Below are 15,866 nucleotides of genomic sequence, written 5' to 3' on the forward strand. Positions count from 1 at the left end.
AAGCTTTTATGTTAAGAATATTTAATTATTGTAATATTAGGTCCTTACATATAAAATTCGCGTTTTGTCGCACTGGTTACTTTGATCTCAAATATATCCGCTTCGGTAAGGAATTTCAAATTCAATTTTTTACATCTATTTATTCGTGCATTTGTTTTTCGAAAACCACGATTCATTTCAATTTCCCGTTTTAATTTTTTTCTTTGCATCACTTTATTTCGAAGGATAAATTATGTGTAGGGAGGCGGTATTATTAATTAATTATTTCGTGCATATTTTTGTCACGTATCAGGTATATAAAAAAAACTTATAGGCAATTGGTTTACTTGTAGTCCTGAAAACTTTCCATAGGGCAGCGACATATATGCCTTTAATTATATTTTCAATGAGCTTGAGCGACAAAGCCGATGTAATTACTATTCACTGGAAATCGAAAACCAAAATAGGCAATACGCGATCTGCGTATTTTTGTAATTAATTTTATTATAAAACATAATTTTCAGGCTTTATAAAAGTCCTAAATGAATCCAAAGTTAATTTTATTCGAGGAAAAATCTGATCACTTTGCCAAATATATTTATGAAAGGAAACGAGTTTTATTTTCAGTTCTCTTGAAATAAATCTTAATTTGACATTTGATTGATAGATTCAAATTGTATTCTGGAGAGTCGGGACTTCTCATTGATAAAATACTGCCAAGAGCTTCAAGGAATGTCACACTTGTTAGTAATATTATAAATATTTTCGAATTTAAAATATCTTGTTTCGATATAGATATTAATATGTATATACTGATATTATGTGATTGTTTGTTTGTATTGAATTGGCTCCAAAACTACAGGACTGATTTATTATTATTATTTATTTATTCAAGTTAACCACATAGTACATAATACTATATTTACATAATACATCCAGCTCCGGATAATTACTAATTAGAAAAAATATTCTAAAATTCAGTTCTATAGAAGACATATATAAACTCATTTCTATAAACTGTTCCTCATAGAATTTAAATAAAATCTAACCCAAAAGACCCTCTCTTGTAACTTCTATACTAAACAAAACTTCTAGTTGTAGTAATAGCAGTCATATTAGCAAAAAATGTGTCAATTTTTTTTTATAGAAAAGCGCCCAATTTGTAATATATTGCTTTTTCTAATAGGCAAATAGGTGGTCACTCTTCTGTGCCTGACACACCGTCGATTTATTGAGCCTAAGGCATGCCTTACGATGCTTTCCTTCACCGTACGAGCGAGTATTAAATGCGTACATAGACAGAACAGTCCATAGGTGCACAGCCATAGGGTTCCAACTTAAGACCTCAGGTATGAGAGTCGCATGCTGAAGCCACCATATAAACGCGAAATTATACCATTATTTACATAAATCTAGTGAGTGCTTTTATTGTTGAATAGAAGAATTTTTTTTTTCTAAAAATAGTTTTTAAACATAGATTTTTGTCATCCCTTATCATGGTATTATAATCATTATCTACATAAGCCGCTATTTCTCACAGTCGGTTAAATTGTCTGCACATTAACAGCACCTAATTTAATTACAAGATCAATATTAATGAATCGTAAACACAAAACAAACGAACAGACATAAGTTTGAACTTCGCACGGTCTCATAGACATCGAACTACACGCCGAAATGACCCTTGCTTTGAGAGAATATGGCTGCTTTTTCAGTGAACATTATATTTGACAGGTCAAAACTACGTAATTGGAGGACTATAAATGAAAATATAAATCTTTATTGACTTCTAGCAAGAACATTAATTGTAATAAATAAATTTAACAAAATCAACCGATTTTAATTAACGACTTTGAAATTTTTCACCCATACCCACATCTCACAATCTACTAACCCGAATTTTATGAAACAGTAACTGTTGACTTGTAAAAACAGTAACTATTTGTACCTTAAATAAAGCAATGATCATGGACGACACACACACAAATATATACACTTACAATTTAGCACACGTGCTTGGAAGCCAATAAAAACCTTTAGGTTATGAACATATAAAAATGCTACTTAGTGATATATGTAATATGTAATCTGAGTAGACGTACGAACACAAACCAATCGATTCTTTGGCTACTTCTCAGACATCACCAATCCCTTATTTAAAATACTAAATTAAAACACTATTATGTTTTAACTTTTAACCAAGTTCAGAACGAATTTTTTTTGTGTTAAAACACCCTGCGAAAATGACGTGTCTATTCTTTAATATCTAAAATAATTATCTGGTCTGTTTTTGTAAGTGTCAGAAAAGATTATGTAAACTGCTTTGAATTAATTAGAATTTTAATTTTTGTAATGTTGCTAAATAAAAAAAGAATCAGCTGTTACTCTACTCTGTGCAGATGTACGTTTTTACCGACCTCATTTTATCTATACCTTTCTGTATTTTAGTCGATATTTATGTACAGGCCATAAGGGGCCAGAACTTATCTCACTTAAATACAGACGGACCACTATTTATTTTAGATAAAATTGATTGTAAGTAGGTTTTACTAATATTTGTTAATTACATATTTGGGTTAGATATATTAATTGGCATGTTTGATATTGTTTATTCAACCTAATATTCCTAGTGTCAGATTATTATAGTAATACTGAATTTATATTTCAGTTTGGAAGTATAGGATTAGAGAAGATTATTTAAGAACACGATAATCTCTTTACCGAACGATCTCTGAGAAAGACTTGTATTATAAGATTATTATTGAATAGGTAACAAAATCTTGCAAATATAAACGAGGGCGAAGCTGCGGAAGAAAGTTAGTTGGACCTAAAATAATATCAAACATAGTTATAAGCGTTAGGTGAAATAATAAATTAATATATGTTAACTTGTGTTCTCTTCTCATCATTTTAATATTCATTCTAATTTAATGTAAGCGGAGACTGTATTGATGCACTGAACCGGTTACAATGCGAAAGGGATAGCAATATAAATACGAATAAACGAAAGAGATAGATGTTGACCTATCTAATATTGTTCGACTTTCTTACGTTTGGTTTGTATTACTTTCAATGATAACTTTAAGATGGGAGTAAAATGTTATTATATGAATAAGTTTAAGTACAAGGAATACGCTTAAAAATAACTAGACTTGTGTGATTTTTTGAATTTTTGAATGTTTGTTGAACTTTTGTTTGGCCGGAAAGCGAATCTAAACGATTCCATTGTTTATAAAAATAATCTATTAGTCTAAAGTGTAACTGTAATTTACTTGTACTTAAGCTTAAGTAACATTTCAATAACTCTGAGATCTTACTTAACCCAAATAAAATGTAGGTCTCATTTCCTAGTTCTAACTCCAAAGCAATAGTCATAATGTTTTGAAACATATCATATAACCAGTTTGCATTGACTCACTTCTGGTCAAGGGTGATGCTTCGTCGACAAAATTCGTTCACTAATCATTGCTTGATTCGTCATTTTAAACTACATATATATACACTAGTGGACCCGACAGACGTTGTCCTGCATGATATTTCAAGCGATTAGTAAAGCAAAGTATGAAAGTACCGACTGCAGCGCCATCTGGCGGGCTGATTTGTGAATCTAAACCATTCCCAGATCCCCTTGAACACACACAAAAAATTTCATCAAAATCGGTCCAGTCGTTTGAGAGAAGTTCAGTGACATACACACTCACAGAAGAATTATATTTATAAAGATTTTGTTAGGGTATTTCTGTTTTCGCGTTAGTAACCACGCCGAATATTTATTTTATTATCTATATTGATAAAAATGAATTGCAAATGTTGCTAAGCGCAAACCTCGAAAGACTCTTGATCAATTCCAGAATTTTTTTATTCGAGTATTCCTTGAACTTTTAGGGAGGATTTTGTGGAGAGAAGAATTGGAAAAATTGCACGGATAGCTATGGGGCAGCATAGTAAAATTTTATTTAAAAATCATATTAAGGCGAAACGAAGTCCGCGGGGGCAGCTGTATTTAATAAATATTTTGTATCCCGGACTATTTTGTACTATTAAAACTAGTACTTTGCTCTATTGTCAACGTTCAGTTGTTTTTGGATTACATTATCGATTCATACTTAATTTTTATAATTGTAAATATTCCATAGTCTATGGCAGTGTTTCCCAACCTATTTGTGCCATGCCCCATTTTAGCCTTTCTTAGATTCTTATGCCCCAAACGCATAATTCTTGATATAAAAAATTGAATTGTTCACTTGAGAAAGTTAAATGATAGTAAGAAATTACTGGGAAATTGTTAACGAAACACAGTAAGTACATTAACGTTCATTAACGTACATTATTGTATTGTATCTTCTGTCGATCCGAAGTGGTGGAGGCCTGATGACCTGCAACACAGGTACTATTACCTTTAGCAGGCATCAGTCTCACACAGACTTGCTTTTTTCATAAACAGAAGTATAATGGTCTAAGATCCCGCTATACAACGACCTTCACCGAGATGCTTATTTAATGAAACTTATTTTATATATAATTTAATATGTCAATAAATATAATCCATATGGGTTGCCTAGCAAATTTCAGTCCAGAGTATGTTTAATAGCGGGATCTTATACTATAATATAACTGTCACTTCCTTATGTCCTAAGTTTAAGTTTTTGTGAGAAAATAAATAAATTAATTAATTAATTAATTAACAAAACATATAATGAAAAACCGAAATTTAAATTCCAATTCCCTTAACAATCAAATTGCTCACATGTGGGGCGTGGGCCCCACTTTGGGAAACACTGGTCTATGCTCAAAATAATAAAACAGTCGTCTGCTGCTTGTCTCAAGAAAAATATATGAATTATTTACTATAGAAATCTATAGAAATTCAAGAATTTATAGTATCAATTTTAATGTTTATTTGTATGAACAATGTAAAAACAGCTTCTTAAAAACATGTAAAGTGGGATGAGGGTATACAATTTTAATATATAATTTATTTCATATAGTAATTGATATATAGAATATAAAATTCCAAGTAGTTTATATGCTTTTTATTATCAGATCTGTAGATACATTATGACTAATAACAAGAATCGTATGACATGTACTGTTGTGTCAGCAATTTTTGTATGACGATGATTCAACTTTAATCAATAGCATATGTTTTAAAAAGCCCGTCGCGCCACAACCTTTTAGGTCTGCGACTAAAACTTTTGTTTTGTGTTAATTTGTTTTTTCTAATAAGGTGAAAATGGGTATCTGTTTTATTTATAATATTAGTTTTCCCGGCTGGGCATTAATTTTACGGCAATCTGCTGAAAGAACTTTTGTAATCGGTCCAGTGATTTTTAATAATTCGTTAGAAACATACAAATCTTTGCTCTTTATTATAAATGTATAGTTTTTAATAATGAATACATATATGAAAGTTAAAATCAGAAAAGCATAGCCCTATGAGTCTTTTACAAATACATAAAAAATACCTGAAACCAAATCGAACAGCGATCGAATTGAATAAATATAAAATATTCGTTCGGTATTTCGTTCAGAGCGTAACTGAAAATCAATCTTTTCACGTGGAATAAAATTCCTGGTAATTACTGAATCGGACCTTTACTGGAATTTCAAATATTTCGATCGCCCATTTGCTATTACCCTTTGTTTGGCAATAGCCTAAAAGGGGCATAAAATAACAGTACAAATACGAGCTAAAACACGACAGTGTAGTTATAAACCTATGATTATAATTGAAAACTTAATTATTCTCTACCGTCAATAGCTAATATAGGAACTCATTCGATGACGTTTGTTGTTTTTATTAAAAAGAAAAAGAATATTCTATTCTCTATGAATACGATGCTGTTTTGTTTTAAGTATTCGCGTAGGAATCGTAGGAGATTGACGCAATATGGACCTATGTATAAATAGTTATTATTGTAAATGTTAGACAAACATCTTCATTATAGTGTTAAATTATTAGTGTTTAATTTTAATTTATGAAATTTAATTTCAAGATATAGTCGGAATTTCATTAAAGGATCGATTCGCCAGTTTGAGGAGTCAAGTATAAACAAGTTCCTATTGAGATTTCCTGCGTTATGGATTTTGATAATCAGAAAATTTAGTTAAAAAAGCGATTCGATGGAAATCGAGGAATTTCGATTTTTAACCTCCATATTTACTTGTAAAACTACTTAAATACTTTGACCGTTTAAGTCGTAAATTGTTAGATCAGCTGCCAGTAATTTTAATAAAAAATTTGCTAATGTACACCTGAATGTCATTCGTACGTATGCGGGCGGAACTGAGAAATAATACGACCCAAGTACGAATATTAAAAAAAATATAGGTAAAAGGGTGAGTGTAAAATACATTTTATTTTGAAAATTTCATTTAATGTGGTTCAGCCGTTTATTATTCGAACCATGTACTTTAATTTAGTAAATGTCTATGTGAGAATAAACGTTTAATACAATATCATAATTATATTATACCATAATTCCCAAAGGAATGAAACACCTAGTTGAGAACCTACTTCTGCTTTTGAAGTCGGTTAAATAGGAGGTCAAGGTGGAGTGTTGTCTGAGGTAATTAGGTACTTCTTCATAACACAGGTATGAACAGTATCAAATTTCTGTCAGTAGTTTTATTGTTATGAAAATCAGGAACAAAACTCTTTAAATGACTACACTCTTAGATACTAATCTAAATACTTCTTAGATACTACATTCCACAGTTTTGTCATAACACAAGTCTGATATTTTGATACAGTCTGATTGATGTCACCTGTGCAAAATGTGTGTGTAGTGTAGCTTATAAATTGTGTCCAATATTCAAAATTCGATAATGTATTGGTTGGATTACACTTTTCTCTAAGATCACAATTTCATTCAATTTAATAACCTTACGCCGTAAAAACAAGAAAGTGGGTGGAATATCGATATTTTATCTAGTAGGTACGTTCTATCATAATTTATGTTATCTATTACATATATTATTGTTTAAAATGGAAAAGTGCTGTCAAAAAGTATCGTAGCACCGTCCGACCTGTGATCTATTTGATTTATAATCTATTACAAAATGTTTTACAGCATACAACTCATATTAAAATCGGAAACTATAAAATTGTTATAAGATGCATATCGTGCGATCGGTGTCATTGCTCTCTCAACGTAAATATCGTGCATTCAAGAGCACACACCGCGCTCGACTGAGGCGGGGGTTGTGGGGTGCAGGGGGAGCGGGTCGCGGGGCGCGGTGAGCGAGGGCCGGCGAACAGCTGAGCGTGTATATTGACAGCACTCTGCATGTTGCCGAGTAGTTAGTAAGATCTCTGTCATCGCGGAGTACGCACGTAGCCGCAAACGTTATGCGACTTACGCCGCTTGCTAACTAAACGTACGTGGTTCACAGAAATTATGAGTTTTGGACTGATCGCCGGCAAAATAGACAGCGGCAGATTATTGGTTCTATACCGAAAATTAAGAATAGTGTCTAGATATTGGGAAGTCTTCGGCGATATTCCTGCCGCGAGGCTCCCGAAACAGAGGCTACTTTTTGGACTATAAAAGTTTTTAAGTTTTTTTTTTACAGACACAATATAATAGTATTAGTGTTAAGTGCAATAGGTGAACTGTGTTGTGTTGTTTTTATTTGAGGATTTTATTTTTTTTCGGATTTCCAAAATGGTTCCTCAGCAAATTATTATTTCGGATGTGAGGTCTATATCACCGACTCCGAGTGGAGTTCCCATCTTCGGGTCCCAATTAGTCGACAAAAATTCGTCGACACCCTACACTGATGCCACTCAGGTAAGCTAAGTGAATTCAAAATTTATATATTGCAAAAAATAACGAACTAATTTGCGTCGATTAGGGTCAACCGTCAATTTCTAACGAACTTTTTTTTTTAAATATCGTTTTGTGATTAAAATAAACGAACTAAAAATGTGATTAATAATAAATATACTAAAACAATTTCATCCGAAATCGATATGTACAAACATATATTTTATAATGAAAACTTAGTGAATTTGTTTCAACAATAATATCGTGCAATCAATATTTTTTCGTATCATTGTCGAAATGTAAAAATAATAACGATTTTTGTAATGTTTTTGAAAAGATTCTCATAAAATTTGAAAAATTTTATTTTCTAAAAATTACATTAAAATATTTTTCTTATATTTAGAAGATAGTTGAAATATAAATTAATATTAGAATACAAACACCAAATTAAAGATTCTATAGGAAATACCTGGTAACAGTTTTGAATACCATCGCACTTTTTTGACGATACTAATTATTTAGGAGTCTCGGAGGACCTTCATTGGAACACCTCCAAGTGAGTTTTGCTCCGGAAAATGTGATCACTTCCTCACTATTCAAGTCACGATTCACAACGGACCCATCGTCCTCAAAATCATTTTCACGAGTAAAACTTGTAGACGCCATCACTATAAATCTGAAAATGATCGCGAGAAATCAGTGTTGATTATGTATGTAAAGCCAAGTTTCAAAAAATGCAAATAAAATAACGCACTTTCACGTGAAAATAAAAAAGAAACGGATTTATAAAGTAAACTTTGCACTGTAAAACTAATTACCGCTAGTCTAGCATAAACCACATTCAAAATGGCCGATTAAGTTTATAAAATTAATAGGGATGTGAAAAATAATCGATTTTTTTTAAAGTGAAAATCGATTTTTGTATTCGATTTTAATATTAAAAATAATTGAAAATTCGGCGACCAAATATTCATATACTAACTTTAACCTAACCAATCTAAATAATATTTGTTTTTGTGGACAGCTCCGGTCTAAATAGTAATTGTTTATTCAAGCCTCGGCTTCTCGGCGTCCTGGTCGCCTTCGGCGACCAAATATTCATATACTAACTCTAACCTAACCAATCTAAATAATATTTGTTTTTGTGGACAGCTCCGATCTAAATAGTAATTGTTTATTCAAGCCTCGGTTTCTCGGCGTCCTGGTCGCCTTCGGCGACCAAATATTCATATACTAACTCTAACCTAACCAATCTAAATAATATTTTTTTTTGTGAACAGCTCCGATCTAAATAGTAATTGTTTATTCAAGCCTCGGCTTCTCGGCGTCCTGGTCGCCTTCGGCGACCAAATATTCATATACTAACTCTAACCTAACCAATCTAAATAATATTTGTTTTTGTGGACAGCTCCGATCTAAATAGTAATTGTTTATTCAAGCCTCGGCTTCTCGGCGTCCTGGTCGCCTTCGGCGACCAAATATTCATATACTAACTCTAACCTAACCAATCTAAATAATATTTGTTTTTGTGGACAGCTCCGATCTAAATAGTAATTGTTTATTCAAGCCTCGGTTTCTCGGCGTCCTGGTCGCCTTCGGCGACCAAATATTCATATACTAACTCTAACCTAACCAATCTAAATAATATTTTTTTTTGTGAACAGCTCCGATCTAAATAGTAATTGTTTATTCAAGCCTCGGCTTCTCGGCGTCCTGGTCGCCTTCGGCGACCAAATATTCATATACTAACTCTAACCTAACCAATCTAAATAATATTTGTTTTTGTGGACAGCTCCGATCTAAATAGTAATTGTTTATTCAAGCCTCGGCTTCTCGGCGTCCTGGTCGCCTTCGGCGACCAAATATTCATATACTAACTCTAACCTAACCAATCTAAATAATATTTGTTTTTGTGGACAGCTCCGATCTAAATAGTAATTGTTTATTCAAGCCTCGGCTTCTCGGCGTCCTGGTCGCCTTCGGCGACCAAATATTCATATACTAACTCTAACCTAACCAATCTAAATAATATTTTTTTTTGTGAACAGCTCCGATCTAAATAGTAATTGTTTATTCAAGCCTCGGCTTCTCGGCGTCCTGGTCGCCTTCGGCGACCAAATATTCATATACTAACTCTAACCTAACCAATCTAAATAATATTTGTTTTTGTGGACAGCTCCGATCTAAATAGTAATTGTTTATTCAAGCCTCGGCTTCTCGGCGTCCTGGTCGCCTTCGGCGACCAAATATTCATATACTAACTCTAACCTAACCAATCTAAATAATATTTGTTTTTGTGGACAGCTCCGATCTAAATAGTAATTGTTTATTCAAGCCTCGGCTTCTCGGCGTCCTGGTCGCCTTCGGCGACCAAATATTCATATACTAACTCTAACCTAACCAATCTAAATAATATTTGTTTTTGTGGACAGCTCCGATCTAAATAGTAATTGTTTATTCAAGCCTCGGTTTCTCGGCGTCCTGGTCGCCTTCGGCGACCAAATATTCATATACTAACTCTAACCTAACCAATCTAAATAATATTTTTTTTTGTGAACAGCTCCGATCTAAATAGTAATTGTTTATTCAAGCCTCGGCTTCTCGGCGTCCTGGTCGCCTTCGGCGACCAAATATTCATATACTAACTCTAACCTAACCAATCTAAATAATATTTGTTTTTGTGGACAGCTCCGATCTAAATAGTAATTGTTTATTCAAGCCTCGGCTTCTCGGCGTCCTGGTCGCCTTCGGCGACCAAATATTCATATACTAACTCTAACCTAACCAATCTAAATAATATTTGTTTTTGTGGACAGCTCCGATCTAAATAGTAATTGTTTATTCAAGCCTCGGCTTCTCGGCGTCCTGGTCGCCTTCGGCGACCAAATATTCATATACTAACTCTAACCTAACCAATCTAAATAATATTTTTTTTTGTGAACAGCTCCGATCTAAATAGTAATTGTTTATTCAAGCCTCGGCTTCTCGGCGTCCTGGTCGCCTTCGGCGACCAAATATTCATATACTAACTCTAACCTAACCAATCTAAATAATATTTGTTTTTGTGGACAGCTCCGATCTAAATAGTAATTGTTTATTCAAGCCTCGGCTTCTCGGCGTCCTGGTCGCCTTCGGCGACCAAATATTCATATACTAACTCTAACCTAACCAATCTAAATAATATTTGTTTTTGTGGACAGCTCCGGCGCTACGGGAAATGCAGCCCCTCCACCCTTGCGTACCAAAGCACAGGCATTTTATTCAAGCCTCCGCAACCTCGGCTTTTTGGTCGCCTTCGGCGACCAGCCTCAGCCGCTACAGCTTTCATAATGCCTGTGCTTTGTTACAGCGGGTGGGGGCTGCTCTTCCTCCGCGCCTCCGATTATTTATATACACTCTAGGGGTAAGACAGACAAGACCACGTGGATAGTGGGGTGCTCTGATTCGGTTTTGGGTACTTTTTGGATATTAAAGTAAACACTTTATTCTAGTAAAAATTAAATAATATAGAAAGTTGCAAACAATGAAATACAAGTACTAATTAGAAAATACAGACGAGTAGGTATCGATCATTTCAAAAAATTTCGGAACCCTATAATCTATCAACACGAAATTAGGTTAATTTCAATGTTGATTATTCTATAACTTTAAATTTCAAAAATGAGGAAATAATCGATAAATAAATAAAACGATTATTAACAATCGATAAATTAAAAACACGATTTTTTTAAGTGAACGTCACATCACTTATAACCAATAGAAAAGTAGAAAATGGCGGATTGTTTACAAATTTTAATACATTACACAAAACTTTAAATTTTTTATAAAAATATTAAGACGCGTTTCCGGAGCAAAACTCACTTGGAGGTGTTCCAATGAAGGTCCCCCGGACACTCCTAGATAATTAGTATCGTCAAAAACGTGAGGTGGTATTTAACACCCAACCCATTAGATTTTCTGAAAAAAAATAAGCGTTCACGTACGTAATATATTCCTAGATAAATGATAAAATACTACACGTGAAATATTGTTATCACTTCGCCATAAATACAAAAATTGTAAACATGTTTTGAACATTGGAAATGCGTTATATTTTTGTAGTTACGCTGACAAATGACTGTTTCCTATATTAATCAACGTAAGGTTTAAAATCATTATACTTAAAATTCAAATTAGTATAAAATATTGATAGATAAAATTGGTGCATGTTTAGTTCCTTAAAGTTTTTTAGTACTAATAGTAATAATTCACTAGACTTAATAACGAGCAAATTATTACTGCTAATATGCCTAAATAAAAAAAGACTTAACTACCGGTTATGCGAAGTCTTAAATAAAAATGATTTTAAAATTAATACAGCTAAACACATTAAGTAATTAATTAAGTGGTCTATAAATAATAACTGGTAGGAAATACAAGTGAAAGTATTAAGGATTTATAGTTATTTACAACACCTAGGCTTTCAGGTTAAAACTTTCAAATGCGATAAAATAAATTCCTATTTTGCGTGCGTTGATAACATTGCCAACGGAATTTTATTTAATTTATTATTATTTAAGAAAATTTTGGCATAACCTTTGCGTGATTATTATAATTAAAGCTAGTTTTGGTAGCATTTGAAAAAATTACGTTTGCTTAGATGCAAATGTTTTTATTTGTGACATCATAATATCAATAATACATATTTGTGCCGTGGTAATTGTGATAATAATTTATGAAGTACTAATGTGATCATATCACGCTGCCAATGTGACTTAGGTCTTGTGACGTCACAAGTCTAGTCTATTACATGAGAATACGTCATTACAAACAGTAAACTATTAAAATAATCTTAAATACAATTAATATTTGATTAAGTTACTCGTCTCAATGTGTCCATTAGTGGGTACTAATAAATATACGCTCGTAAACAATGATAAAAGGCACAAATAAATATCTTCCAAGGTCTGAAAGTTGTTGTCTCTTAAAAGGTCGAACGCTTCAGAAGTGCGCAAAGTAAACGAAAGATTCGATTGCAAATATCGACCCAACTACCGGCAATCTCCGACGCCAAACACAATTTTTTCGTATTATCGCATTTGATACACTCGATCACGCGATGTCGGATAAAGTTATAGCAGTCATAACAATCGATAAAATGAAATTATTCGACTCGATTTTATTGCAGAGATCGAGCGAAATACGTAAAATGCGCCAGCGAACCCCAGAGTGCATTAACATTTCAATGTCAACTCGTAATATTTTTAGTCATCCTCTTTGCGTGTTTGCGTGGCCTTTCATGTTCACACACATTCAAAATAATCGTTCACTACTAGGAAATGTTAATCTCAGGTCGTTCGCGCCGGCGGATTTAACAAAACATTAAAAGTTAATACGCATTATTTCATGCTCAATTTTCCTACTGATTTTGACAGATCGTTGTTATTGTTACCTCTATCACGACGTCGTCTCAGCGGATTTCAGAAATAGCAGCCGGCTCTGCCATTATACTGTCACCATGTAAAATAATAATTTGTGCCGGGGCCTTTGACCCCAGTTAACCAGCCATAAATTACAATACCGTATTAAAACTTTACAAGCGCAAATCGTGTCTGCAATATAAGGAAACGATTAATTAGGATTGTATCATTGTAATATAATATTTATACAATTGCTTTTGTAATTAAAACAGTTACAATAGTCACGAGATCATAATTGTATGCAAAAACGTTGATAATAGCTGTCAATAACATCAATTGAGAAATTAATACAAAAAAATAGCGTAGTTACCTTTACGGAAAAAATAATTCTTGGACTGTAATCCGTACAGAAGGGTATCGAAAGTTTTTTGTTATGTTTTTTATTCGCTATGTATCCGAGTCAGGTATACCGAGTAGCAACCAGATCTATTCTCAAGGTTGAACCGAACGGCAACATTTATGAGTTGTTTGTGAGTAACATTCACCGATTGTTAAGGATCTGAACTATCCACGACCGCTTTTAATTTAGTTTAAACACTTCCTTGAAATAAAAGGCACGACCGGAGTTAGCTTTTTCTTCGTGCCTGTCTGCTATAATGTCGATTACAACTTCCACTCACGAAACTCTAGGTCTTGATATTTAGGGAATTCTCATTAGCTTGCTTTAAGTTTTTTGATTGTATCTAAACAGGGCGATAACATCGTACTTGACTTTCTAACGATCAATTTGTGTAATGTGTATTCAAAGGTACGGCTTTAATTCTGAATACTGGATAAGCGTTAATTGAAGATATAAAATTTATGGATTAAGAAATTTCCGCAGTTTAAAGTAACGAGACATTTTCATGAGTTAAATTGAAATTTGAATGAAGCGCCGGCACGGTAAGACAATAAATTAAACGTTTAAGGCTGGACGCTTTCAAAATCAATTTTGTGTGAATCCTTTCCTCAAGTTTATCGCTTAAGTAAGCAAATTTATGTACCCTAATGCGCTGTTGGCAGCACTGGAAATCAACGTTTGATTGTAAAATACGTGGCCATGTCGGCGTATGCAATTTGCTCTACACTTGTGGGTGGCGTTTTAATGGTGCCATTATAGTAGAGAATGGCGTTTGTTGCACAAGAATTACCTTCGCGTATAGACATTTTACCTGGATGTTTGCTTCGAATCTTAATATAATCATTACTGAACATTACTGAAATTGTTCGTTAAAAGAGCATTAGATAACTTCTTATCTTAAACCCACAATATCAACTTGTACAACAACGGTGACATGTGAAAACAGAAAGTCCAGCAAATAGCAATAAATTCGCCTTGGTCACGTTGACGCCGACTGAAAATTGCAACGAGCAACTTCCACACGAAACACCAAAACTGAACCATATATCTTTCAATTTCACATAAGCTTGTGCCCGCTGGTTGATTGTAAACACGACGGATTTTAGCGAATCATGTTTCGGATCGCTTAATTTATTTACTTTGGAGTTTTAATACATCAAATACACCAAATCCTGACGGTAATAAAATAAACATCGCGCTTTCTGACTGTAATAGGTGAAAATTGTTTCAGCGTAACGGACTGTCATTAGCTGTGTCATTAGGGTGAATCATTTTGAACAGGAAAATCCATTGTCATATGGCACTTTTCCACTAAACCTATCATCACATATTTAAAGCTTTAGTTTAGTCAAATGTAACGAAACGTACAATAGTTTATAAAACTTGTATTGGGGTTCATCTAATGACCCTCTTGTATAGCAGGAAATGAAACCCGATCGAGTAAGTAAATAAATTAGGACTCTCTTAACTCAATGTACGATTCAGTAGCAACACGCTTTCGCTTATTAATGTCCCGTGTCTGATTATCTTCAGTTTAGCGAACCAATTAACTTTGGACGTCGAAATTGAATCGGGATTGAGCTTCATTAATGTCTGCTCTGTGCTCTATTAGATCTCTTTCATTTGAGCTGCGTCGACTAAATGCTACATTGTATTAGCGAATCCAGTGTGGAAAACGGTAAATAAATCAATGATTAACTATGGGAGCTTGTAAAATTTTGTTTCGAATTGTAATGTCTTTACAGCTATGATTATTGGGAGGCAATAAACGGAATGAGGCCATCAGACGCTCGGTAGAGCCAAAACTTAATACGACGTGGTGTTTACTCCTTTCGAAACACTATCAAGAACACTCCATTTCGATTTGTTGATTATACTGGCGCAGATAATTTTCTGTGCGATGTGTATTTGTACCCGACCGTTAACTCGGAAATTATTACGTTAATCTATACTACGGACCGAGAAAAATAGCCTTTATCCTCATACTGCCTGATTAGGTGTTTTACTGAGGCTTGTTTATTGTAGAAGTTTGATTGGAAAGTAATGGAAGGTCTAGGGACTCACATTATTGGTGTTTTCTTATGTTTCGTTGTTAAAGAAGTTTGGTTGATTTGAATTTTTTATCACAAGTTTCTTGCTGACCTTAACTCTATTCCGCATTTGTAATTAGATTTATAGTTGTAATGGAGAGTTTGTTTTTCCTTAATCTACCATATTTGGTTCGGGTTGTCTTGTTTGTCCATACATAAATGTAAACAACTTTAAATTTCGTAATAATTTACTCAATTTCAAATAATAAAACAAATAATAAAACTATGA

At 33.4% G+C, this 15,866-nt stretch overlaps 1 protein-coding gene and 1 long non-coding RNA gene across 2 annotated transcripts in view; one reads left to right on the forward strand and one right to left on the reverse strand.

Moving 5' to 3' along the window:
- Positions 1 to 7,258: 7,258 nt before the first annotated feature.
- Positions 7,259 to 15,866, forward strand: part of LOC125063800 (transcription factor Sox-12-like) — a 75,210-nt gene continuing 66,602 nt past the window's right edge. The window contains exon 1 of the mRNA XM_047647114.1: positions 7,259 to 7,772. Within this exon, the coding sequence (XP_047503070.1) occupies positions 7,647 to 7,772 (126 nt within the window). The 5' untranslated portion in view covers positions 7,259 to 7,646. The remainder of the gene's footprint in view (positions 7,773 to 15,866) is intronic.
- Positions 8,219 to 8,721, reverse strand: LOC125048499. Its single transcript, XR_007116839.1, has 2 exons — positions 8,503 to 8,721; positions 8,219 to 8,424 (listed from the first exon to the last, which is right to left on the reverse strand). It is a non-coding gene; the product is annotated as an uncharacterized LOC125048499 (long non-coding RNA).

This window comes from Pieris napi, chromosome 1, assembly GCF_905475465.1.
Source record: "Pieris napi chromosome 1, ilPieNapi1.2, whole genome shotgun sequence".
Lineage (NCBI taxonomy): Eukaryota > Metazoa > Arthropoda > Insecta > Lepidoptera > Pieridae > Pieris > Pieris napi.